Source organism: Carcharodon carcharias, chromosome 1 (assembly GCF_017639515.1).
Source record: "Carcharodon carcharias isolate sCarCar2 chromosome 1, sCarCar2.pri, whole genome shotgun sequence".
Taxonomy (NCBI): Eukaryota; Metazoa; Chordata; class Chondrichthyes; order Lamniformes; family Lamnidae; genus Carcharodon; species Carcharodon carcharias.
Window position 1 is genome coordinate 32,353,624 of NC_054467.1, and position 25,160 is coordinate 32,378,783.

The 25,160-nt window shown below is 43.3% G+C and overlaps 1 protein-coding gene across 4 annotated transcripts in view; it reads left to right on the forward strand.

The window, feature by feature from the left end:
* Positions 1 to 474: 474 nt before the first annotated feature.
* Positions 475 to 25,160, forward strand: part of LOC121283069 (interleukin-15-like) — a 63,349-nt gene continuing 38,663 nt past the window's right edge. For all 4 annotated transcript variants that reach the window (XM_041197107.1, XM_041197138.1, XM_041197129.1 and 1 more), the window contains exon 1: positions 475 to 661. In XM_041197107.1, coding sequence (XP_041053041.1) covers positions 587 to 661 — 75 coding nt within the window. In that variant the 5' untranslated portion in view covers positions 475 to 586. The remainder of the gene's footprint in view (positions 662 to 25,160) is intronic.

Consider the following 25,160-nt stretch of genomic DNA (forward strand, 5'->3'; position numbering starts at 1 on the left):
GATGAGGTGATCAAACAATTTCAGGACAAAAGCAGAGCACTGCGAATGCTAGAAATCTGAAAGAAATACATTAAATGCTGGAAATAACCAGCAGCTCGGACAGCATCTGTGGAGAGAGGGTTAGAGTTAACGTTTTAGGGTCGATGTCCTTTCATCACAACTCTGGCTGAGACGATGTAAAGAACTGGTTGGAAACGTTAGACACGTTGCGTCTGGGCGCGATACGTGACATTGCGGGGCTGCCTCGGCTATGTTTGCATTTTGAACTTTCTCTTTCGTAAGTTCGGGCCATCTGGACTTGCTGCTGGCTCTCCGCTGCACAGTCGCAAGCTGATGTCACCTTTCTAAGTGTTCGAGTTGCCCATTTGGTGTGTGTTGCACGCGTGAGAGAAAGAGGAACTTTGCGTCACTCCAGAAGATCTACCTTTACAGAAAGGGAGGGGGGGGGGGGGGGGGGTGCGGGGAAGGAAAGCGTTGTCCAAGATTAGCGGGAGTGCAGAGGGACTGAGAAACAGATCGCCGGGACCATGAGCACCAGCCTGCGGCCACTGCCCTCATTGGCGTGAAGAGGGATTAAAGCGGGCGGATGAACCCTCTATTCTACATCTTCGCTTTAACTCTCACCAGACTGTTGCTTATGCAGTTCGCTCTACTTACACAGGTACTTTAAAAAAAAACGTATTTTGCACCGTGCTCTCCATTTGACGCTTTTTTTTAACTTTACCTCAAAGCGCAAGACGCCAATCTTAAAAAAAATGTCAAGGGCATAATTCACCCCTTTAATTATTGCGTTAAATGACCAATATGAGGGTCCCCGATTATTGGTCTTTTTTCCCTTTTCGAGCAACCAGGCTCGGTGAAGCTGTGACGTGGTTTCTAGGAAAAACCTACCGAGGGAGGGGGACACCCGGCAGCGCGCAGCTATGAGTCGTGCGTGAGGTGCCGACCAGTCCAGAGGCTGGTTAAGCTGTGCTTATTTTTTTTTTGCACAGACCTTAAAGTCATCTCGCCGAATTCAGTCAGTGATCTTCAAAAGCTGCATGTTCACCAATTCCGTACTAGCAATAAAAACACCTGGAAAAACTCAGCAGGTCTAGAAGCATCTGTGGAGAGGAGCACAGTTAATGTTTCATCTAAGGAATGTGCTAATTAAGGGTAAAAAGCAGGACAAGCAAAATACAGATAGCCCTAGTGGGGGTGGGGTGAAGGAATCGAAATAGGCTGAAAGGTAGAGATAAAACAATGGATGGAAATACATTTAAAAATAATGGAAATAGGCGGGAAAAGAAAAATCTTTATAAATTATTGGAAAAAAGGGGGTGGATCGGAAAGGGGGTGGGGATAGAGGAGAGAGTTCATGATCTAAAATTGTTGAACTCAATATTCAGTCTGGAAGGCTGTAAAGTGCTTAGTTGGAAGATGAAAAAAAAACCCACTAGAGCTATACCTTGAGTGCCCTACCATCCATTCTTAATTAGCACATTCGTTTAGATAATATCACCAACTTTAATTTTAACACCTATGTGTTCTATTGTACTATTGTCGTTGACATCTTTTGATGATCTGCTTCTATCACTGCTTGTTTGTCCCTACAACCACACACCCCCACCCCCCCCTCCACCTCTTTGTCTCTCTATCTCTCCGCCCCCCACACACACACCTTAAACCAGCTTATATTTCAACTCTTTCTTGGACTCGAACGCAAGTTCTGTCGAAGGGTCATGAGGACTCGAAACGTCAACTCTTTTCTTCTCCGCCGATGCTGCCAGACCTGCTGAGTTTTTCCAGGTAATTCTGTTTTTGTTTTGGAAGATGAGGTGTTGTTCCTCCAGTTTGCCTTGAGCTTCACTGGAACAATGCAGCCAGTTGTCTATCCTTAATTAGCACATTCCTTAGATAATATCACCACCTTCAACACCTCTTTGTCCTTTTGTCTACGACATCTTTTGGTTATCTCCACCTATCACTGGCCCTCTATCCAGCTCTACCCCCCCCCCCCCCCCCAAACCAATTTATATTTCACCTTTCTTCTACTTTTACTTTTTTCTGTTGAAGAGTCATACGGACTCGAAATGTTAACTGTGTTCCTCTCCACAGATGCTTCCAGACCTGCTGAGTTTTTCCAGGTAGTTTTAATTTTATTTTTGTTTTGCATTTCCAACATCTGCAGTTTTTTTTGCTTTTATCCGTATTAGCAATGACATGTGTTAATTGGTACAGGGGTTCCACAGCTACTAAATGTAGACTTGGTTCAGCTTTGAAATTCAATCTCCCTTTGACGCAGTGATTTCGTAGCTTAAAAAAGCTACATGCAGTATATGTTTCTCCAGCGGCTACAACTGACTGCCATAGGGAGGGCTTGGTGAGGGTAATTCTGGCTTTGGGGAGAGGACCCCATCATCAATCACATTTCTATCTGTCTTTAGCTCTGAAGAAGGATCATACGGACTCGAAACATTAACTCTGTTTCTCTTTCCACAGATGCTGCCAGGCCTGCTGAGTTTTTTCAACATTTTCTGATTTTACACCCCATCATTCTTTTTAGTGCCTGTGAATGGAAGAACCAACTATAACATTTTAACTATTTTCACAATGATGTGAACTTCCAGGTTTTGGCATTTTTGTGGTGTTCCCCCCCCCCCCCCCCAAGTTCAAATATACTTTTCTAGGTGCTTTCAGTAAACATATCCAAGTAAATGTTATAACTTCATTTGACTCAGCTGACCATTTCTGTTCAGCCCTATTTGGGGTTTGAGGAGGGGAACTCATGTTGTAACTTTTATTTTGGTAGTAGCTCAGGGGCAAAAGGCAAGCCTAATCAGCAATTTTCTCTTTGTGCGCCTTTAGAGGAAATTCCAAATACAACGTAAATGCAATTAAAGTGCTAAGGAAGAAAACTATAGTATCTAGTTCCTGGATTTCATGGCTTGTTAAATTGAGTTTGCTGGTACAATGTTAGGTGCATGGTCAGTGGAAAGTGAAAAGTTAAAGTGCTGAAACTAAAACAGGAAATGCTGGAAAAACTCAACAGGTCTGGCAGCATTTGTGGAGAGAGAGAAACTGAGTTAACATTTCGAGTCCATATGACCCTTCTCCAGAGCTCTGAAAAAGGGTCATACAGACTCGAAACGTTAACTCGGTTTCTCTCTCCACAGATGCTGTTAGACCTGCTGAGTTTTTCCTGTAAATTCTGTTCTTGTTTCAGATTTCCAGCATCTGCAGTATTTTGCTTTTATCTTAGTTAAAGTTATGTCGTTGTTATTGGGTGGGTGAACAGAGATGCAGGTTACAGTGAGCAGATCAATGCAATTCATGCTTGTGTTGTTACAGAGAATGTCAATCGGAGGTTGAGTAAATTTTTTAAGGAAAGCAATCCCATTGGGAAGAGAAAAAATGAGAATTATAGAGATATTGATAGATAGAAGATTTACTTAATAGCTCCATAATTCTTAAATATCCCCCTCTCCATGGGATAACCTTCCTTTAAAAGCTTACTCGACCTCCAGTACTGACATGCTCTGTAACAACACAAGCGTGAATTGCACTGATGTGCTCATCTTAACCTGCACCTCCAGTTCACCCATCTCAATAGCAATGGGAGCAATGTAATTCAACACTTCCCTTTCGCAGTAATGCACCAGCAAACTCCGTTTAACAGGACATGAAATCCAGGGGCTAAGTATTATAGAATACCTTTTCCATAATTGAAGTGCTTTAGTTAAGTAATTCTACATATATATTGGATTTTTCTCTAAGTAATACAAAGAGAAAGTTGCCAAATAGATTTTCTTGCTCTTGAATTTCCACCAAATTAATAAACAGGAAAAGTTGCAGAATGGAGTTTACCCCCCTGACAAGACTTCAATAGGATTGAATGGAAATAGTTGAATGAAGTTAAGATATTTAGTCTGATGTGTTTTCCAAAAGTCTCTAAATCAGCATGTTTGGGGGGAAAAAACGAAACTGCTAACATGCCAAAACCTGAAAGCTCATATATCATGAAAATGCTTAAAATGTTGCTGTTTCTTCCACATGATGAAAGGGACATCTCCCAGTGCTGGAATTACCCTCAACATCCCCTCCTTATGGCAGCCAGTTGTACTACTGTAGAAACATATGCTGCACGTCTTTTTAAGTCAACAAAGATTGTCAAAAGGAACTTTAGATTCAAAACTGGAGGAGAAACTTGGCGTTCCTTTTAGAAGCAGAAATACGACAGGCAATGATAGATGGCTGCGCAAATCCAAGACGGACAAATACAACATTGGATTCCATTATCAGGGGTACAGTAGCATAATGGCTATGTTACTAGTAATCCGGAGGCTTGCACTAATAATGCAAGGACATGAGTTAAATTCCCACCATGGCAGCTGGGAATTCTAAACGTAATTAAAGGAAATCGTCTGGAATAAAATGTCAGCATCAGTAATAGTGACTGTGAAACCGTTAGATTGTTGTAAAAGCTCATTTGGTTTAATAATGTCCAGTAAGGAAATCTGCCCAGTCTGGCATATATGATTCCAAACCCACAGCAATGTGGTTAACTCTTAACTGCCCTCTGAAATGGCTTAACAAACTACTCCGTTTATAATCAAGGAGGTGCCTCACTGCCTTCTCAAAAGGCAATTAGGGATGGGTATTAAATGCTGGCCTTACTAGCAGCTCCCACATCCTGTGGATGAATAAAAAAAAATCATGTTCCCCTTATAGTCACTAATTTATTTGCAATTTTTATTAGTTACTTGATGACAGTTATGGTTGCTGCTTAACAAAACTTTCCAGCTGCCCATCTCATGTTCAAATAAAAGTACACTGCAAGTTTTGATGGAGTAGGTTCCATGGCCATATGGTCTTTCCTTCCTCCAGAATAGGTTCTTAATAAGTTCATCATTATAGCGCAGCAATCTGAGAAGAAAAGAAGTTTAATCTGATGTAAATTTAGAATCTAAAATGGAACCAGAAGATTCACACTTGTAATTAAATGTGAGCAATGGTGAACTGAATAATGTCAATCGGTTGATATGCATATGAAAGTTAGGGTTTATTCCTTATGACTTCTCACTAGGATTATTGCTTATGTGGAAGGTAACAGGAACAATGTTATTCAAAACAGTGGCAGTAATATAAGTTGTTAAGTGTGGCATGTACATTTGTTTATCCTGCTTTTAGCCATTCATAGGACATTGGAAACATAAATACTTAATTATATAAGAAAACAAGTTATGACTTTTGATCTTGGAATTTTACATACTTGTCCACATCCAATAAAATGTGATAGATTAAGGACCGAGAGCAAGATGAGAGACCATAATATTTTGCCATATCTAGTAGGGGCAGATTGTCAAAATCCAGAGCAGAAAATATTCCAGGTGGCATGTCTTTATAGTATATATAAATAACTCAGAATTCTCAAGGACTCAACAGCGTGCAATTCAATGTATTGTAAAATTTAGTTGCAAAAAGATGACTAATAGTTGGCATGACTCAGTAGAATTCAAATCCTTAGCATTTGGACAGCACAGTGTTATCTGAGTTCAATTTAACATATTGGCCCGTACCTTCTGTGGAGTAGCAATCGTAGTTGGATTACCACACTGCTCCTAGTTACTCACCTGGAAATGAAGCTGCTCCTTTCTTGCCTGACCTTACCTTCTGACTCAGGCCGGGCGTGAACTGTGTAGCACAATGGGTCCCAAGGCCTTGTGTCGAGGGCAGCTGAGTCAAAGGTAAGGAAGCCATGCCCCTTTTTTACGGCAATAGCTGCCATAGAGCAGGTAGGTTTAAAGGTCCAGCCACTTTGAGAAGCCAGGGAGAAAGTAGGTAAGTGGGTAGGATTGTAGGGGGGGAGGGGTGTGTGCAGGAGATACTTGGAGGGGATAGGGATTTGGTGGTCGGGAGTTGGATGGCGGGGGCACAGGTGGTCAGTGTGGGGGGCTCAAATGGTCATGGGGTGATGCGGTTGGTCAGTCAGTGGGGGTGTGGTCATTGGGGGGTGCTCGGGGGAGGGGCGATCAAGGAATGGTCAGTGGAAGGGGGTCAGGCGGTCAGTAGGGGGGGCTCAGTCAGCAGACATGGTCGTTGTGGGGGGGGATCAGGCAGTCAGTGAGGGGAGTTGGGTGGTCATTGAGGGAGAGGGGCAGGTAGCCAAGGGAAGGGAGGGCAGTTGGGCATCCCTTTGGGGGTTGGGAGTGTGGTTGGCGCAGGTGGTGGATTAGTTGGGGGACAGGCTCGGAGGTAGTCGGTTGGGGAGAGGTGGGGAGGGCAGTGCTATAATTACCCCGAAGCTAAATATGGTTTGAATTCTTCTAACTTTCTCTGGGTAACTATTGCTGTAAGACAGTCGGAACCATGCAAATTTTGCGATTTATATTGTACTTTTGGATGGTTCCCAGTGCAAGGCAATTGCCCAGTGGAAGTTTGAACTTTCCGGAAAATTGCCATGCAATCCACACCTGGGGCTGGGTGGGGCGGTGGGGGGGTTGGAGTGGGGGGTGGTGGTGCGGTGGGGGGGTGGTGGGGGGGGTTAGTGGTTCAAGTGCATCTTTGGGGTATGACACAGAGTGCAAAGTTAAGGCTTTTTGTAATCTTAGTATAATATCACATTTCAATGTGCTGATCAGAGTGAACTTCTATAGAGTTCAGGATAGGAGGAGTGCACAGCTAATTCTAGCCCCACTTCTCCAAAGGTCACAATAATAGTTTAAATGTTTAATTTATTCACGAAAATGGCAAATTGTTTACATTTGCTACTGCTGTACCTGGCATAAGGAAGACTTTAACCAGGCTTCTTTCAATAAACACAATAATTTATTTATTATAAAATAAACTTCTTTGAATGATGTTGGAGCTGCAAGCAAGTGGAGAGCATTCCATCACACTCTTGACCTGTGCCTTGTAGATGGTGGACAGGCTTTGGGGAGTCAGGAGGTGAGTTACTCCTCACAGGTTTCCTAGCCTCTGACCTGCTCTTGTAGCCACAGTATTTGTATGGCTGGTCCAGTTCAGTTTCTGGTCAATGGTAACCCCCAGGATGTTGATAGTGGGGGTTTCAGCAATGGTAATGCCATTGAATATCAAGGGGCAATGGCTAGATTCTCTCTTATTGGAGCTAGTCATTGCCTGGCATTTATGTGGCACGAATGTTATTTGCCACTTGTCAGCCCAAGTCTGGATATTGTCCAGGTCTTGCTGCATTTGGATATGGACTGCTTCAGTATCTGAGGAGTTGAGAATGGTGCTGAATATTGTGCAATCATCAACTGACATCCCCACTTCTGACCTTATGATGGAAGGAAGTTCATTGTTGAAGCAGCTGAAGATGTTTGGGCCTAGGTCGCTGCCCTGAGGAACTCCTGCAGTGATGTCCTAGAAGTGAGATGATTAACCTTCAACAGCCACAGCCATCTTTCTTTGTGCTAGGTATGACTCCAACCAGTGGAGAGTTTTCCCCCTGATTCCCATTGACTCCAGTTTTGCTGGGGCTCCTTGATGCCACACTCAGCCAAATGCTGCCTTAATGTCGAGGGCAGTCACTCTCACCTCACCTCCAGAGTTCGACTCTTTTGTCCATGTTTGAACCAAGGCTGTAACAAGGTCAGGAGCTGAGTGACCTTGGCAAACCCAAACTGAGCATCAGTGAGCAGGTTATTGCTAAGCAAGTGCCGCTTGATAGAATTGTTGATGGCCCCTTCCATCTGTTTACTGATGATCAAGAGTAGACTGATGGTGTAGTAATTGGTCGGGTTGGATTTGTCCTGAATTTTGTGTACAGGACATACCTGGGCAATTCTCCACATTGCTGGGTGTTATGATGTGGCAGATGATGTCTGCCAGGCAGATCAAATCCATGAGGGAAACTTGATCCCGTTATCACAATGATTTTGCAATTTGCATTTATTTTGAGATACGTGCGTTGAATTCAGAAGTAATATGGCCACTGAGACCTTTAGAGATTTTTGTTTTAAAAAACTGAATTGAAATATTTATTAACAAAAGGAAAGATTTCAAACACATACATAAGATTCTAGTTACTTAATACCATAGTAAATACTAAAATTCCTACCTAACCTGACTCCCAAGTACACCACCCCAAATTAGACTTTAAAGTTAAAAAAACAGGCTAGCACAATTATCATCTTTAAGGGCTGGATGCAACATACTCCAATGCAGATGTGGCTGGATGTGTTTCTGAGTAAGTTTCACCAGCTTCTGCTAGATGTATACCTTTCATTCTCCCTTATGTACATTTTCTCTCTTAATCTGTAAATTCCATTGTCCCATATGTCTTTGAAAATGTACTTTCCCATAATATAAAACTTTTCATGGTGCTAATATTATCAGTAACCTTTGGGAAAAATAAACTCACTGCTTGACCTTATTAGATGTAAACATACTACTATCTCTTTTAAATTCAAACTGTCACAATTTATCTAAAAATGCAAATTCTCCTCACACCTTACATTCTAAGACTTCAGCCATGTTTACATAGTTAGCATTTCGAACCCCACTCTACCTAACCTCTTCCAAACATCCAGATCAGCTGTCTCTAATTCAATGAAATCCGCCCCACACACACAGAAAAACTACCTAAACCCCAATATTAACATACTTTTACAATAAATCACAATATTATGAAAATTGTTACACTTGCATAATACTGGGTAGATGCCAGTGTTGTAGCTGTACTGGAACTGCTTGGCTAGGGGTGCAGCAAGTTCTGGAGCACAAGTCTTCAGCGCTATTGCCAGAATACTGTCAGGGCCCATAGCCTCCTTCAGCCGTTTCTTGATAACACATGGAGTGAATCGAATTGGCTGAAGACTGGCACCTGTGATGCTGGAGACCTCCACAGTAGGCTGAGATGGATCATCCACTCGGCACTTCTGGCCAATGATTATTGTAAATGTTTCAGCCTTATCTTTTGCACTGATATGCTGGGCTCCCTCATCATTGAGGATGGGGATATTTGTGGAGCCTTCTCCTCCAGTGAGTTGTTTAATTATCCACCACCATTCACGATTGGGTGTGGCAGGACTGCAGAGCATAGATCTGATCCATTGGTTGTGGAATTGCATAGCTCTGTCGAAGGCTTGCTACTTATGCTGTTTAGCATGCAAGTGGTCCTGTGTTATAGCTTCACCAGGTTGACACCTCATTTTTAGGGAAGCCTGGTGCTGTTCCAGGCATGCCCTCCTGAGCCAGGGTTGGTCCCCTGGCTTGGTGGCAATGGAAAAGTGGGGATATGCCAGGGCATGAGATTACAGATTGTGTTCACGTACAATTCTGCTGCTGCTGAAGGCCCACAGCACCTCATGGATGCCCAGTCTTGAGTTGCTATATCTGTTTGAAATCTATCCCAATTAGCACAGTGGTAGTACCACACAACACGATAGAGGATATCCTCAGTGTAAAGATGGGACTTTGTCTCCACAGGGTCTGTGCGGTGGTCACTCCTATCAATACTGTCATGGACAGATGCATCTGTGGCAGGCAGGTTGATGAGGATAAAGTCAAGTATGTTTTTTACCTCTTGTTGGTTCCATCATCACCTGCCGCAGACCCAGTCTAGCAACCATGTCCTTTAGGACTCAGCCACCTTTGCTGTGTCTGTGTGCTGGTGGGACAGGACTTACCCAGGGATGGTGATGTTGGTGTCTGGGACATTATCTGTAAGATATGGTTGTGTGAGTATGACTATGTCAGGCTGATGCTTGAGTAGTCTATGAGACAGCTCTTCCAATTGTTGCACAGGCCCCCAGATATTTGTAAGGAGGACTTGCAGGGTTGACCAGGCTGAGTTTGCCGTTGTCATTTCCGGCGTCTAGGTTGATGCAGGGTGGTCCGTCCGGTTTCATTTCTTGTTGACTTGTTTTTAGTAGTTTGATACAACTGAGTGGCTTGCTAGGCCATTTCAGAAGGCATTTAAGAGTCAACCACACTGCTGTGGTCTGGAGTCAAGTGTAGGCCAGACCAGGTAAGGACGGCAGATTTATTTCCCTAAAGGACATTAATGAACCTGATAGGGAAATATCTCGTCGTTCCTTCACTGTCGCTGTATCAAAACCCTGGAACTCTCTAATAACACTGTGGGCATACCTACACCACGAGGACTGCAGTGGTTCAAGAAGGCAGCTCACTACCCCCTTCTGAAGGGCATTTAGGGATGGTCAATAAATGCTGGCCTAGCCAGCAATGCCCACACCCCATGAACAAATAACAATCAAGTTGCAAAATTTGTAATTGTAAAGTATAACAATTTACAACCTTTTTTAAAAAAAACCCAACATACACACACACACACACACAAAGGACACAACAAATTAGCTCTGTGCAGAGATTGGTGTAATAGGCACTTTTAAAAACAATTATGTTTGAAAAGGTCTTGATGTTGTTCTGACAGAGTTTTGGTCACAGTGGATCTGGAAGTCCTTACAGACACTGTCTTTGATAACTCTTACGTGTTACAGCTTCACAGATTTTTAAAATACAGATGTGTTAGTATGTTATTCTCAGATGAGAATTTTGTGGTTGAATATTAACTCACTCTGGACTGCATACAGTACAGGGGGAGAAAGAGACAGACAGACTTCCTTCACTGTCTGCTTCTCAAGGCACAACTCGCACAGAGTGAGTTCAAAATAAAATGTCCAAAGATAACTTGCTCCAGTCAGGTGCTTTCAGCGAATTTCAACAAGACTACAGCCTCGCAACAGCAGTTTGTTTTTTAACTGAAATAAGCAAAGTAACTCTTCTCTCACCATGTGTCCCGCTGATCATCTAGATGAAATGTGGGATTCTTGAAAAAAAAATGCCGTCTGCTTACAGTGCAAAAATGAACTTGTAGCCTTAAAATAACAACTCAGGAGGGAGAGTGCCCAAAATTCCATGTCCTTCTAATTTTCCAAAAAGTATATTCATCTTGGTAGTCTAAATTTTTCCATTCATTGACTGAATTCTAACCACATGAATTATGAACAAGTACTCTAGCAAGTACTTGTAACTCAGTTTCTTCATACTGCTTGAATCCATCAGACAGCTGACTAAAAAATAAAGGAAGAAAGAACCACAAACAGTAGAAATCTGCAATAAAAACTGAAAATGCTAGAATTACGAAGCAGGCCAGCATTTATTAACAAAAATGTAAGTTGAGTGTTGCTGAAAAGAGAGACATGGCTAAGCTTTTCATCTTGCACTCATCAGGACACTCACAAGAATACCAATGTAAGGGAGAAAGCAACAATCTATACTGTATGTGAAAAGAGTGCTGATTTATTGGCAAGTGACATTGTCAAAGAGAATGCACCACTGATGGTGACTGACAGTCAACTGCCAAGCATTGTCTGAAATTAAAACCAGGCAGTTTGACCCTGATTGGTCAAGGCATTGCCTTGAAAAATGAGTCAGCGAATGGCTGTCACTTACTTTGTTTAGCTGAAGCAGGTAAAACCTGTACATGTTCTTTCTGCCTGCAAAAATAGGGCTCTTTGCATTAATATATGTAGCTTCCAGCACATGCAAATGCACCACATTAAGAGTCCGACTGACGATCTTAAATTGGTTATCAGTGTAATTCTTACCACACTGAGGATTAATTAGCAAATGTTGTCCAATAACGGAATCACATCTAATGTTTGACACTGTGTTTTGAGTTTGTAAGCTGGTTCGGTACGGTCAGTACCTTGCCCGTTAAGAACAGTGGAAGGAACATGCTGTTTGATACGATCCTTTGGGACATACAGTCTACATATCTAGCATCAGACTGGCACTGCAATTCACATACCACATTACTTACTCGTTTGTGTGATAGTCAGAATGTGTTTTTGGCTTGACGACAGAATCCTGTTAATGGCGAATGCCACTCGTGTTGCTACTGCATAGTAGCGGCGTGAAACAGCTAGTTTCACCTATTGCTCAAATTTTTGAGACACCTTGCCCTTCCAGGGTAATCTGAGGTAGACTGGACACATTTCAGGGCTGAAAGTGACGGCTTTAGACCTGTTCATGAATTTGCGTGATACACAGCGTGAAATGATCTGATCAGGGTAGCTATTATCCTGCAGATGCCTTTGATGTGCCCTATTTCAGCATCAAGCTTGCATGGTGAGCAAATGGCTCAGGCCCTATTTACAAGTTTGCTGATAAGACAATCTTGCAATGCGTGAAACTGTAAGAATGCCAACGGATATATTGACCAGTGAAGGTAGGCTTGTGGTAAGCCGTGGTAGAGAAACCCCTGGCAGGTTTATCAACTAGTACATCAAGGAAAGGGAGTTCATTTGACTGCTCCATTTCAAAGGTGAATTTGAGCACAGGATGGAGCCCATTAAGAAGTGAGGAAATTGTTACATGCAGCTCTGGGTTTATATGTAGCAGATGTATCATCCACGTATCGAAAACATGTGAGGGGTAGGAGATTGGGTGTCATTACATCGAAGATGTGTTTCTCATGGAACCCAACAAAGATGTTTGCAGGAGCTGGGCCTAGAGGGGATCCCATGGCAACACCATCTATTTGGGCATACATTGTGTCATTAAAATTGAACTGCACGAGTTGCCAAGTTCATAAGTTCAGTGAATACTGATTCATGCAATGGTGGCAGGTCTAGATCGCCATGGTATAGTGCTTGAACTCAAATATCTGTGGCTTCCTTAAGTGGAACATTGGTGAATATTCTAGCAATGTCAAATGAGCACATGGACACAGCATCGCTATAGATATGCAAGTCCTGTATGGCCTTCGCAAATGTGAAGGAGTTCTTCGCCGCGTATGTGGAAAAATTGGTCAACACTGGTTGTAACAATTCGCCCACCCATTTGGCAATTCATATTGTGCAGAATCAGTCATGGGTAAGATGGGGTGTAGAGGGACATGATTTTTGTGTGTCTTGGGCAGCCCATACATACACGGACGTGACAAACCGTGTCATATATAGTCACATGGTAACCCATCACTCTTACACAAGTTCACATGGACATTTTTCAGGGCTGGAAGCGATAGCTTTAGGCCCGTTCATAAATTTGCGTGATACACAACGCGAAATGATCTGATCAGGGCAGCCGTTATCCTGCAGATGCCTTTGATAAGCCCTATTTCAGCGTCAAGCTTGCATGGCGAGCAAATGGCTAGGGCCCTATTTACAAGGTTGCCGATAAGACCAGTCTTATAGTGTGAGTAACTGTAAGAACCCCAAAGCGTATATTGACCAGTGAAGGTAGGCTTGCGGTAGACCATGGTAGAGAACCCCCTGGAAGATTTGTCAATTAGTACGTCAAGGAAGTGTGTTCATTTGACTGCTCCATTTCAAAGATGAATTTGAGCGCAGGATGGAGTCTATTAAGACATGTAAGAAAATTGTTACATGCAGCTGTGGATTTAAATATAGCAAATGTATCAGCCACATATTGGAAATGTGCCAGGGGGAGTGTAGATGTCATTCCATCAAAGACATGTTTTTCATGGAAGCCAACAAAGATGTTGGTGAGAGTTGGGTCTAGAGGGAATCCCCTGGCAGCACCATCTATTTGGGCTTACATGGTGTCATTAAAACTGACCCCAACTGCGCGAGTAGCAGAGTTCATGAGCTTAATGAATACTAATTCACGCAATGGTGGCGGGTCTAGATTGCCATGTTATAGTGCTACAGTGCAAATATCTATTCAGCAGATCTGGCAGCATCGGCGGAGAAGAAAAGAGTTGACATTTCGAGTCCTCATGACCCTTCGACAGAACTAGGTGAATCCCAGGAAGGGGTGAAATATAAGCTGGTTTAAGGTGGTGGGGGGGGTGGAGTTGGGTGGGGGGAGAGAAGTGGAGGGGGGTGGTGTGGTTGTAGGCAAAAGCAGTGATAGAAGCAGATCATCAAAAGATGTCACAGACAGCAGAACAAAAGAACACATAGGTGTCGAAGTTGGTGATATTATCTAAACGAATGTGCTAAATAAGAATGGATGGTAGGGCACTCAAGGTATAGCTCTAGGGGGGGTGGGGGGAGCATAAAAGATTTAAAAATATTTTAAAATAATGGAAATAGGTGGGAAAAAGAAAAATCTATATAATTTATTGGGAAAAAAAACAAAAACAAAAGGAAGGGGGAAGAAACAGAAAGGGGGTGGGGATGGAGTGGGGAGGTCAAGACCTAAAGTTGTTGAATTCAATATTCAGTCCGGAAGGCTGTAAAGTGCCTAGTCGGAAGATGAGGTGTTATTCCTCCAGTTTGCGTTGGGCTTCACTGGAACAATGCAGCAAGCCAAGGACTGACATGTGGGCAAGAGAGCACGGTGGAGTGTTGAAATGGCAAGCGACAGGGAGGTTTGGGTCATTCTTGCGGACAGAAGCATCCGCAGTTTTTTGTTTTTTGCAAATACCTATTGCTTCCTTAAGTGGAACATTGGTGAATAGGCTAGCAATGTCAAATGAGCACATAGTCACACCATTGCTATCGATATGCAAGTCCTGTATGGCGTCCGCAAATGTGAAAGAGTCCTTCACCATGTACATGGAAAACTTGGTCAAAACTGGTTATAACAACTCGCTTACCCGTTTGGCCAATTCATGCTGTACAGAACCGATCATAGATGAGGTGTAAAGGGACATCACTTTTGTGTGCCTTGGGCAGCCCATACATACCCAGATTTAACGAACGTAGGGACTTTAGTCAACCATTTAATCAATATAATCCAGCTGTACAAATATGCCCTAGAAAATGTTAGTTTCTATGTAAAATCATTAATAAGTGCCTTGCATGTGGAGGATAATATTTTATTGCTGCTAATTCTGTCTGAGGAATTGAATGTACATTGTGGTGTGCCAGAAGATCATGGATGATAAACCCTTTTTTGTCTTAGCATGCTCATTCATTTTACTTTTACAACTGCTTGCACTATTTTGCAGTTCCAAATAAAAGGATGAATAATTGGATTAACCTCTAGTTTCTGATTCCTATATGCTTCAAGTAGAGGGCTGTTAGAGCTTGATTTGGACTAGAAATTTTACCCTTTTTTTACCCTCGCTATTCCAAGGATGTTGAGGCCATTTGCAATGTGCTTTTTCTGGCCCAGCTGAAATCAGCTAACTCAAAAATGGCGACATAAGGAACAGCATTGGCAACTAAATATTGCAGTTATAACATAAACAGAAAAAGATAGGGAAGGAAGAAAGGTGGGTAGAGGGTTGGGTAGCTGTACTAATTAGAGACAACATAATGGCAGTAGTAAAAAAGGACCTCACTAACAAGGTTAGAAACAGAATCTCTATGGATTGAAATACAAGATAAAAGATCAATCAGATCAGTCATGGTTTTATTGAATGGTGAAGCAGGCTTGAGGGGCTGAGTGGCCCACTTCTGCTCCAAATTCGTATGTTGAAGCAACCACAAAAACTTGTTACATGAAATTTTTCCATAACACATGACTAGACTCGCCTTAACATATTTGCAAGTTTTACCATATCTGGTTGTGTTCACCATTTGTTTTACCCTTTCACAGGATGTTGGTGTCGCTGGCTAGGCCTGCATTTATTGCCCATCCTTAATTGCCTTTGAGAAGGTAGTGATGAGCCATTTTCTTGAACTGCTGCAGTCCATGTGTTGTAGGTACACCCACATGGCTGTTAGGGAGAGGGTACCAGGATTTTGACCCAGCGACAGTGCAGGAAAGGCAGTATAGTTCCAAGTCAGGATGATGTGTCGCTCAGAGGGAAACTTGCAGGTGGTGTGTTCCCATGTGTTTGCTGTCCTTGTCCTTTAAGGTGGCGGAGGTTGTGGGTTTAGAAGCTGTTGCCGAAGGAGTTGATGCAGTGCATATTGTAGATGGTGTACACTGCTGCCACTGTATGTCAGTGGTGGATGGAGTTGATGTTGAAAGTGGTGGATTGGGTGCCAATCAAGTGGGCTGCTTTATCCTGGAAGGTGTCAAGCTCCTTGAGTGTGGTTGGAGCTGCACTCATCCAGGCAAGTGGAGAGTATTCCATCACACTCCAGACTTGTGCCTTGCTGATGGTGAACAAGCTTTGGGGAGTCAAGAGGTGAGTTACTCTCTGTAGAATTCCCTGCCTCTGACCTGCTCTTGTAACCACAGTATTTATAGGTCTAGTCCCGTTCAGTTTCTAGTGGGGGATTCAGTGATGATAATGCCATTGAATGTCAAGTGGTGGTGATTAGATTCTCCCTTGTTGGAGATGATCATTGCCTGTAACTTGAATGGCATGAGTGTTACTTGCCGCTTATCAGCCTAAGCCTGAACGTTATCCAGCTCTTGCTGCTTATGGGGAAGGACTGCTTCAGCATCTGAGGATTGCAAATTATGCTGAACATTGTGCAATCATCAGCGAGCATCTCCACTTCTGACCTTATGATGGAGGGAAGGTCATTGAACTAGTAACCCAGAGACCAGGCTAATGCCCTGAGGACATGAGTTCAAATTCCACCATGGCTGCTGGTGGAATTTAAATTCAATTGATAAAATCTGGAATATAAAATAAGCTAGCCTCAGTAATGGTGACCATGAAACTGTTATCGATTGTTGTAAAAATCTATCTGGTTCACTAATGTTCTTTTGGGAAGGAAATCTGTCCTTACCTGGTCTGGCCTTCATGTGACTCAAGTCTCTTAATGTGGTTGACTCTTAACTGCCCTCTGAAATGGCCTAGCAAGACAAGGGCATTTAAGGATGAACAGCAAAGGTTGGCCTTTCCAACGACACCCACGTCCTATGAAGGCATAAAAATAAAGAAATAGCTGAAGATGATTGGGCCTAGGACACCACCCTGAGGAACTCCTGCAGTGATGTCTTGGAGCTGAGATGATTGACCTCGAACAACCACAACCATCTTCCTTTGTGCTAGGTATGACTCCAACCAGTGGAGACATTTTCCCCTGATTCACATTGACTCCAGTTTTGCTAGGGCTCCTTGATGCCACATTTGGTCAAATGCTGCCTTGGTGTCAAGGGAAGTCACTCTCCCCTTACCACTTGAATTCAGCTCTTGTCCATGTTTAGACTATAGGTGTAATGAGGCAAGGAGCTGTGTGGTCATGGCAGAACCCAAACTGAACATCAGTGAGCAGGTTATTGCTGAGTAAGTGCCGCTTGATAGCACTGTTCCATCTGTTCCATCACTTTGCTGGAACAAGATTAGATGGGATGGTAATTGGCCAGATTGGATTTGTCCTGCTTTTTGTGGACAGGGCATATCTGTGCAATTTTCCACATTTCTGGGTAAATGCCAGTGTGGTAACTGTACTGGAACAACTTGGCTATGGGCTCAGCTAGTTCTGGAGCACAAATCTTCAGTACTGTTGCTGGAATGTTGTCAGGGCCCATAGCCTTTGCAGTATCCAGTGCCTTCACTGTTTCTTGATGTCATGTGGAGTATGTCAAATTGGCTAACGATTAGCATCTGTGATGCTGGGGACCTCAGGGGGAGGCAGAGATGGACCATCTGCTTAGCACTTCTGGCTGAAGATTAATTGGACTGTGAGCCCAATTGTAAGGACAGACAATTAAACCATGCAATTGTGTTATACAAAAAGTAGCCTGCTTAAGTGGATCTCTGCCCTGCTAAAATGACCAAATCTAATGTGCAGTCAGAGATTCATTGATGTTTAGTCAAGAAATTTGACATTTAGTCATTAGTTAGTACAGAAATTGTACTTGTCCTGTCTGAATTTAAACAAAAGCTTGGCAGTTAACAGCACCCTGGTGCATTCTCTATGGCAATGCTTCTACCAATCAGTACACTTGCCAACCAATCAGTGCTCTCCTCTCATGCACTATAAATTGTTCTTCCCTTTACAATTGGTATGCTTGTGAATTCTGTCCTGATGAGTGCCAGACGAAAAGCTTTGACAGATGTCTCTTTTTTTATCAGCAATATTCAAACTTGCCATTGTAAAGTGCTGGGGTGGAGGTGATGTAATTTTGATTTTGGGTGATGGTGTCAAGCAGTCAATGTTGGATCAGTTGACAAGTCAATTAAAATAAGACATGTTGAGCGGAATGAGAGAAGCATTTTAGCATTTTTTTGAACTTCAGGGCATCCTGAAGGGGGAGGGTGATAAGGCAGAGGTCATGGTACATGTTGGTACCAATGACATAGGTAGAAAGAGGGATGAGGCCTTGCATCAAGAATTCTGGGAGCTAGGCAGTAGACTAAAAAGCAAGACCTCTCGGATTGTAATCTCTGGACTACTCCCAGTGCCTCATGCCAGCGAGTTCAGAAGTAGGAGAATAATGCAGATGAATACGTGGCATAAGAGTTGGTGCAGGAGGGAGGGTTTTAGATTCCTGGATCACTGGGATGTTTCTGGGGAAGGTGGGACCTGTACAAGCAGGACGGTTTACATCTGTATCAGAGCAGAACTAACATCCTTGTGTGCGGGTTTGCTATTGCTGTTGGGAGGAGTTTAAACTAATTCGGCAGGAGGAGGGGACACAGATTGTTAGCAGAATAGGGACACATCATAACACAGTAAAACAATCAAGTCAGAGGGAGTACAGCTGCATTAAATTTCAAGGGAGTAAGGCAACGCTGGATGGCTTCTACTTTAATGCCAGGAGTGTTACAGGTAAAACAGATAAGTTAAGGGTGAGGATTGACATGTAGAATTGTGATATAGTAGCCATCACTGAGACGTGTTTGAGGAAGTGGCAGGATTGGCAGCTCAATATTCCAGGATATAGAATCTTCAGGCGAGACAGGGGAGGGGGTAAAAGAGGAGAAGGCATTGCATTATTAGTTAAGGAGTCGGTTATTGCAGTAAGGAGAGATGATATCTTAGAGGGGGTATCAAATGAAGCTTTGTGGGTAGAGCTTAGGAATAAAAAAGGGGCAGCCACATTGTTAGGTGTTTATTATGGATCCCCAGATAGTCAGCGGGAAATTGAGGAGCAAATATGTGCACAATTTGCGGAGGTGTGTAAAAACAATAACAATAGGGTATTTATATTAGGTGATTTCAACTTTCCCAATATTAATTGGGATAGACATAGTGTTAAGAGTTTGGATGGAGTGGATTTCTTGAAATGTGTACAGGAGAACTTTTTAGGTCAATATGTAGAGGGCCTAAAAAGGGATGGCGCATTGCTACACCTAATTCTTGGGAATGAAGCTGGGCAGATGGCTGAGGTGGTGGTGGGGGAGCATTTTATTAATAGCGACCACAACATGGTACAATTTAAAACAAAAATAAAAATAGCTGGAAAAACTCAGCAGGTCTGACAGCATCGGCGGAGAGGAATACAGTTAACATTTCGAGTCCATATGACTCATCATCAGAAGAGTTATACGGACTCGAAACGTTAACTGTATTCTTCTCTGCAGATGCTATCAGATCTGCTGAGTTTTTCCAGCTATTTTTATTTTTGTTCTGATTTCCAGCATCCGCAGTATTTTGCTTTTATCATGGTACAGTTTAAGCTTGTTATGGACAAAGAAATAGATAAGTTGCAAAAAAATATTTTGGATTGGGGGAGAGTGGATTTTAGTAAAATAAGACAGGACCTGGCCACGGTAGACTGGGAACAGCTACTTGTGGGGAAATCTACAAAGGAGCAGTGGGGCGGGTGGTTGTGGGCGGGGGGGTGCGTTCAAAAAGGAAATGGGGAGGGTACAGGCTCAACATGTTCCCTCTGGGGTGATAGGAAGGAGTAACAAGCCCAGAGAACCATGGATGACCAGAGATATTCAGGATACAATGAGAAGGAAAAGAGAGCCTTTTAGCAGGTACAAGGTGAGCAAATCAACGGAGGCATTAGTGGAGAACTAATGCAGAAAGTGCAGGGTGGAGCTTAAGAAAGCAATTAGGAGAACAAAGAGGGGATATGTAAAGCTCTGGCTGGTAAAAGTAGGGAAAACCCCAATATATTCACAAGTGTATCAACGGGAAGAGGATAACCAGGGAAAGAGTAGGGCCCATTAGGGACCAAGGGGGAAATCTATGGGTGGAGCCAGAGGACATCAGTATAGTGTTGAATGAACACTTCACACCTGTCTTCACTCAGGAGAATGAGGATGAAGGTATCGAACTCGGGGAGAGAGACTGCGAGGTTCTTGAGCAAACTGATATAGGGAGTGACAAGGTAATGGAGGTGTTGGCAGGCTTAAAAGTGGACAAATATCCAGGTCCAGATGATTTGTGTCCCAGTCTGCTAAGGGAGGCAAGGGAGGAGATCGCAGGGGCTCTGAGCCAAATTTTTAATTCCTCTATGGCCATGGGGGAGGTGCCAGAGGGCTGGAGAACAGCTAATGTGGTTCCGCTATTTAAGAAGGGTTGTAGAGAGAAGCCAGGGAACTACAAACCAGTGAGTCTCACGTCAGTGGTAGGGAGAAAATTCTGAAGGAGAGAATCTATCTCCACATGGAGAAGCAAGGTTTGATCAGGGATAGTCAGCATGGTTTTATCAGAGGGAGCTCACGCCTAACAAATTTGATTGAATTTTTTGAGGAGGTGACCAGATGTGTAGATGAGGGTAGTGCAATTGATGTAGTTTATATGGATTTTAGCAAAGCTTTTGACAAGGTCCCACATGAAAGGCTTATAAAGAAGACAAATGCATATGGGATACAGGGTAATTTGATAAGGTGGAGTCAAAATTGGCTTAGATCTGGGAGACAGAGGGTGATGACAGAAGGATGCTTTAATGACTGGAAGCCAGTGTCCAGTGGCGTACCACAGGGATCTGTGCTGGGTCCCCTATTATTTGTCATTTATATAAACGACATAGATGACTATGTGGGGGGTAGGATTAGTAAGTTTGCGGATGACACAAAGATTGGCCAGGTAGTTAACAGTGAGGTTGAGTGTCTTGGGCTACAGGAAGATATAGACGGGATGGTCAAATGGGCGGATAAGTGGCAGATGGAATTTTACCCTGAAAAGTGTGATGTGATACATTTGAAAGGAGTAACTTGACAAGGAAGTATTCAATGAACGGCATGACACTAGGAAGTTCTGAGGAACAAAGGGACCTTGTGTGTGTGTGTCCATAGATCTCTGAAGGCAGAGGGGCATGTTAGTGAGGTGGTGAAAAAGGCATATGGGCCACTTGTCTTTATCAATCGAGGCATAGATTACAAAAGTAGGGAGGTCATGTTGGAGTTGTATAGAACCTTGTTGAGGCCACAGCTGCAGTTCTGTTCGCCAAATTAAAGGAAGGATGTGATTGCACTGAAGGGGGTGCAGAGGAGATTCATCAGGATGTTGCCTGGGATGAAACATTTAAGTTATGAAGAGAGGTTGGATAGACTTGGGTTGTTTTCCTTGGAGCAGAGAAGACTGAGGGGCGACCTGATTGAGGTGTACAAGATTATGAGGGGCAGGGTGGATAGGGAGCAGCTGTTCCCCTTAGTTGAAGAGTCAGTCACGAGGGGGCACAAGTTCAAGGTGAGGGGCAGGAGGCTTAGGGGGTGGGATGTGAGGAAAACCTTTTTTACCCAGAGGGTGGTGACGGTCTGGAATGCGCTGCCTGGGAGGGTGCTGGAGGTGGGTTGCCTCACATCCTTTAAAAAGTACCTGGATAAGCATCATAACATTCAAGTGCTGGTAAATGGGATAGGTCAGGTGTTTCTCACGTGTCGGTGCAGACTCAATGGGCCGAAGGGTCTCTTCTGCTCTGTGTGATTCTGTGATGAATACACTGATTTTATTCACATTTCCAAGCGTGCACCATTTAGGTATATTTTCCCTTCCAGCAGGACAGTAGGCATTTAACTGCAATTGGATTGTTCTTTCACTTACAACATACAGGGTTGTAACTTCCTTGGAGTGGCAATCAGCATCGGATTGCCACTCTGTGCCCAATTATTTTTTGTGGATTTTCTTCCAAGCCTGTCTTGCCTGATCTTCTGACTCAGGTCGGACGAGATTCAATCGCACAGCTTGTCCCCGAGGCCCAGTGTCGAAGTCCAGCTCCATTGAATTGAAGGGGGCATGCCCCTTTTTATATGGCCTGAGCTGCTGTAAACCAGGTAAGTTAAATGCCCCATTAAAATTGACAGGCCAAGGGGAAGGTAAGTATCTATGGTAAGTAGATAGGGTTTGGGGATGGATCGGGGGTTGAGGGGTGGCTCTTGGGGGGTGAGGTAAGGCGCTGAACCTTGAAGGGGTCAGTGGCGTGGGTGAGGGTTCAGTCCTTAAAGGGGGTGAGAGGGGTTCGGACCTCTGGGTGGGGAGGAGACAGAGCCCGACGTCGGGGGATGGTGAGGGGAGGGGGTTGGACCATGGGGGTGGGGTCAGATCTTGGGAGAGGGGTGGGGGGGCAAGTGTTGGTGGGCTGGGTGGATTGGACCTTTGCGGAGGGGAATGAGTGGTGAGGTTGGACCTTGGGAGGGATCAGACCTCAGGGGTTGGAGGTCAGTGGTGGAGAGTCTGAAGTTGGGGGTGGGGGGGGGGGGTAGCGAGATGGGGGCTATCGGGTGTGGGGTGGGTCAGAGTTCAGGAGATTGGGGAATGGGTCGTAGGTTAGGGGGTGGTGGGTGGGTGGGTCGGGTGGGGGGGTATCACATCGGGCCTGCAAGTTGCGGGGGGCGCGGGGGTGGGGATTTGTGTCAGCAGCCATTGAGAGTCGGGCTCTTGGGGGGCAGACAAGGAGTCCCTTGTGGGTGGGGGTAATCCCATGGGGGATCGGGCCGGTGCAGAATACTGTGGGGGGTGGTTGGTTGGGGTGTGGGGGGAGTTCCCTGGGGAGTCGGGGGTGTGGGAAGTGTCGTCTGGGGGAGTCGAGTTGTGGGGGAGTCCCTTGGGGTGGTTGGGGTTGTACGGGGATCAATTTGGGGTCTTTACAATAGATACCCAGAAGTTGGGAGAGGCATTAATTCTGCTAACTTTTTCTGAGTAACTTGGTGTAACCCTTTCGGAACCATCCAAAGTTTGCTATTTAAATCATATTTTCAGATGGTTCCCAGTGCAGAGCAATTGCCCAGAAGAAGTTTGTGCTTCTGGGCAATTGTCATGCAAACCCTTACCTGTGAATTTCTGAGAGGGATTCCTCCACACATCTTTGGGGTACCCCCCATCTGCTGCGAGGGGATTCAAAAGTTGTGGCTCACAGTGTGCATTCACATTAATGATTACATTCCTTCAGAAGTTAATGAAAGTAAAAGCTATTTTGAAACTTTAAAGACCTGTCAGACAGTGCATGCACATAACGTTAGACCTGGAATTAGCAGTTACAATTTTGTACGCATAATTGGGCTTCCCATGATGAATAATTATTCTGCTGCCTCCTCCATCTGAACAATGAGGATGTATAGATATCAGGATTAGCATTAATAAGTGTCATGTAGGGGTTCTGCAGCTCGAGGATTGTCCATTGTTGGTTCTCACCGGCCGCATCTTGCTTTCTTAGGAAAAAGTGCATCTTGATTTTCTGCTTTAATAGTTGACATTTGATTGAGCTGATTGATTGTCTTTGTCTTTGTAAAATGGAAATCACACACTGGGCGATACTCCTATCAGGATGAAGAGCAAATATTACTTTGCAGCATATGGAAGGGAATGGAATTGTACACTGTTTTGTACTTTTATGAAGAGCAACCTGTTACTTCTCAAAGAGTATCACCCAAGTGTCAGCTATCTGTTTTTCTGTTTTCAAGCTTATAATCCCTTTTGGGTATTTTGAACCATAGCATAATATAGCAGGGATTTTTTCCTCCTCATGGTTACCCAGTCTTTAATAGTCCTCTTTTTTGAGCCGCTATTTAATTCCCTCCATCAGGTCATTCCTTAAGCTTCTCAGTTTGAGTGAAAAACCTATATGTCCTCAAGTTTCTCTTCGTACCTCTATTACATACTTCTTAATGTCCTAGTGACTCACCTTTGCCTTTGCCTTTGCCTTTTATATCCTTTCTTTAATGTGCAACTGCGGCAAGATCTTGGACAAATCTCAATATTTGTCTCCTTACTTTTATATTCTATATCTCTGGATACAAAGCCAATATTTCCATTTGACTCTTCTGTGGTCTTATCTATTTGTACTGCCACCTTTTATGTCCTGCTCCCCTTCTTTCTGCCCCATTTAAAATTTTACCATTTATAGTAGACTTTGTACCTGATTCTTACTTGGAATTAGATTATTATCTAAAAATGAAGAGTATGCAATGTTATGGGGAGAAGGAGGGGCAATGGTACTAGGTGAGTTGCTCTTTCAGAGAGCCTATATGCAGGCACAATGGGCCAAATGGCCTCCTTCTGTACTGTAACAATTCTGTGGTTCTGTGATATTTGTAAAGTGTGTTGCTTCACAGTTATCTATGTTGAACTGTACTTCACACCTATCTGTCCATCTTGCTAAAATAATTATATTTCCCTTTTGCTTTCCACCCCCAGCAATCTCCATCCAAGTGACCACCTTCTCCTTAATTCCAATACCATCAAGTTCATCATAAGTTTCTTTTATGGTACCTTATCAAAAGTTTTTTGAACATCCAATTGATCTGCTTCAACTACATTTATTTTCCTTTCTGTTATTTTGTCAAAGAACTCTATATGGTTGGTGACATAAAACCTACATTTTAAAAATCTCTGCTTGACTGGGCTTGTTGTAACTTCTGATTCTCTAAGCTCTTAGCAATTTCAACCTGTAACACCACCTTTAATAAATTACCAACAGATGAAGTAAAACTAACTGGTTTAGAAATTCCTGGCTTATCCCAGTTACCTTTTTTGAGGAAGGCCACAAATCAATCTTCTTACACTACAATTTCAGAAAATTATAATTGGAGCTTTTTCTACTTTTCTAACTGCCCTCAGAACCTTCTGGGTTTTCATCATGACCCATTGATTTGTCTATTTGAAATACCTTCATTTGGGCCCAATTCTCTTTTCAGTAATAAGCTCCACTAACTGTTTTACACCCATCGTTGGTGGTCCTATAATCTCAATATTCTCCTCCTTTATGAAAACTGAGGCAAAGTACTTCATTAGTATCCCTGCTATTCCCTCAGGATCCACTAATTCACCCTTCACCTTCTTCACCACTTTATATCCTTAACACTGAGAAAGTAATGAGAGGAATATAGAATATAGGACTGGTTCCTTATTTACTATGCTTTAGAATTTAAACATGGAGAACACATTAACTTCTTATTAGAAAATGTCTAAATGGAGTCTTATGCTTTTAATTATTGGGCAGTTTTGTAGAGCACTAACACATTTACATTTAAA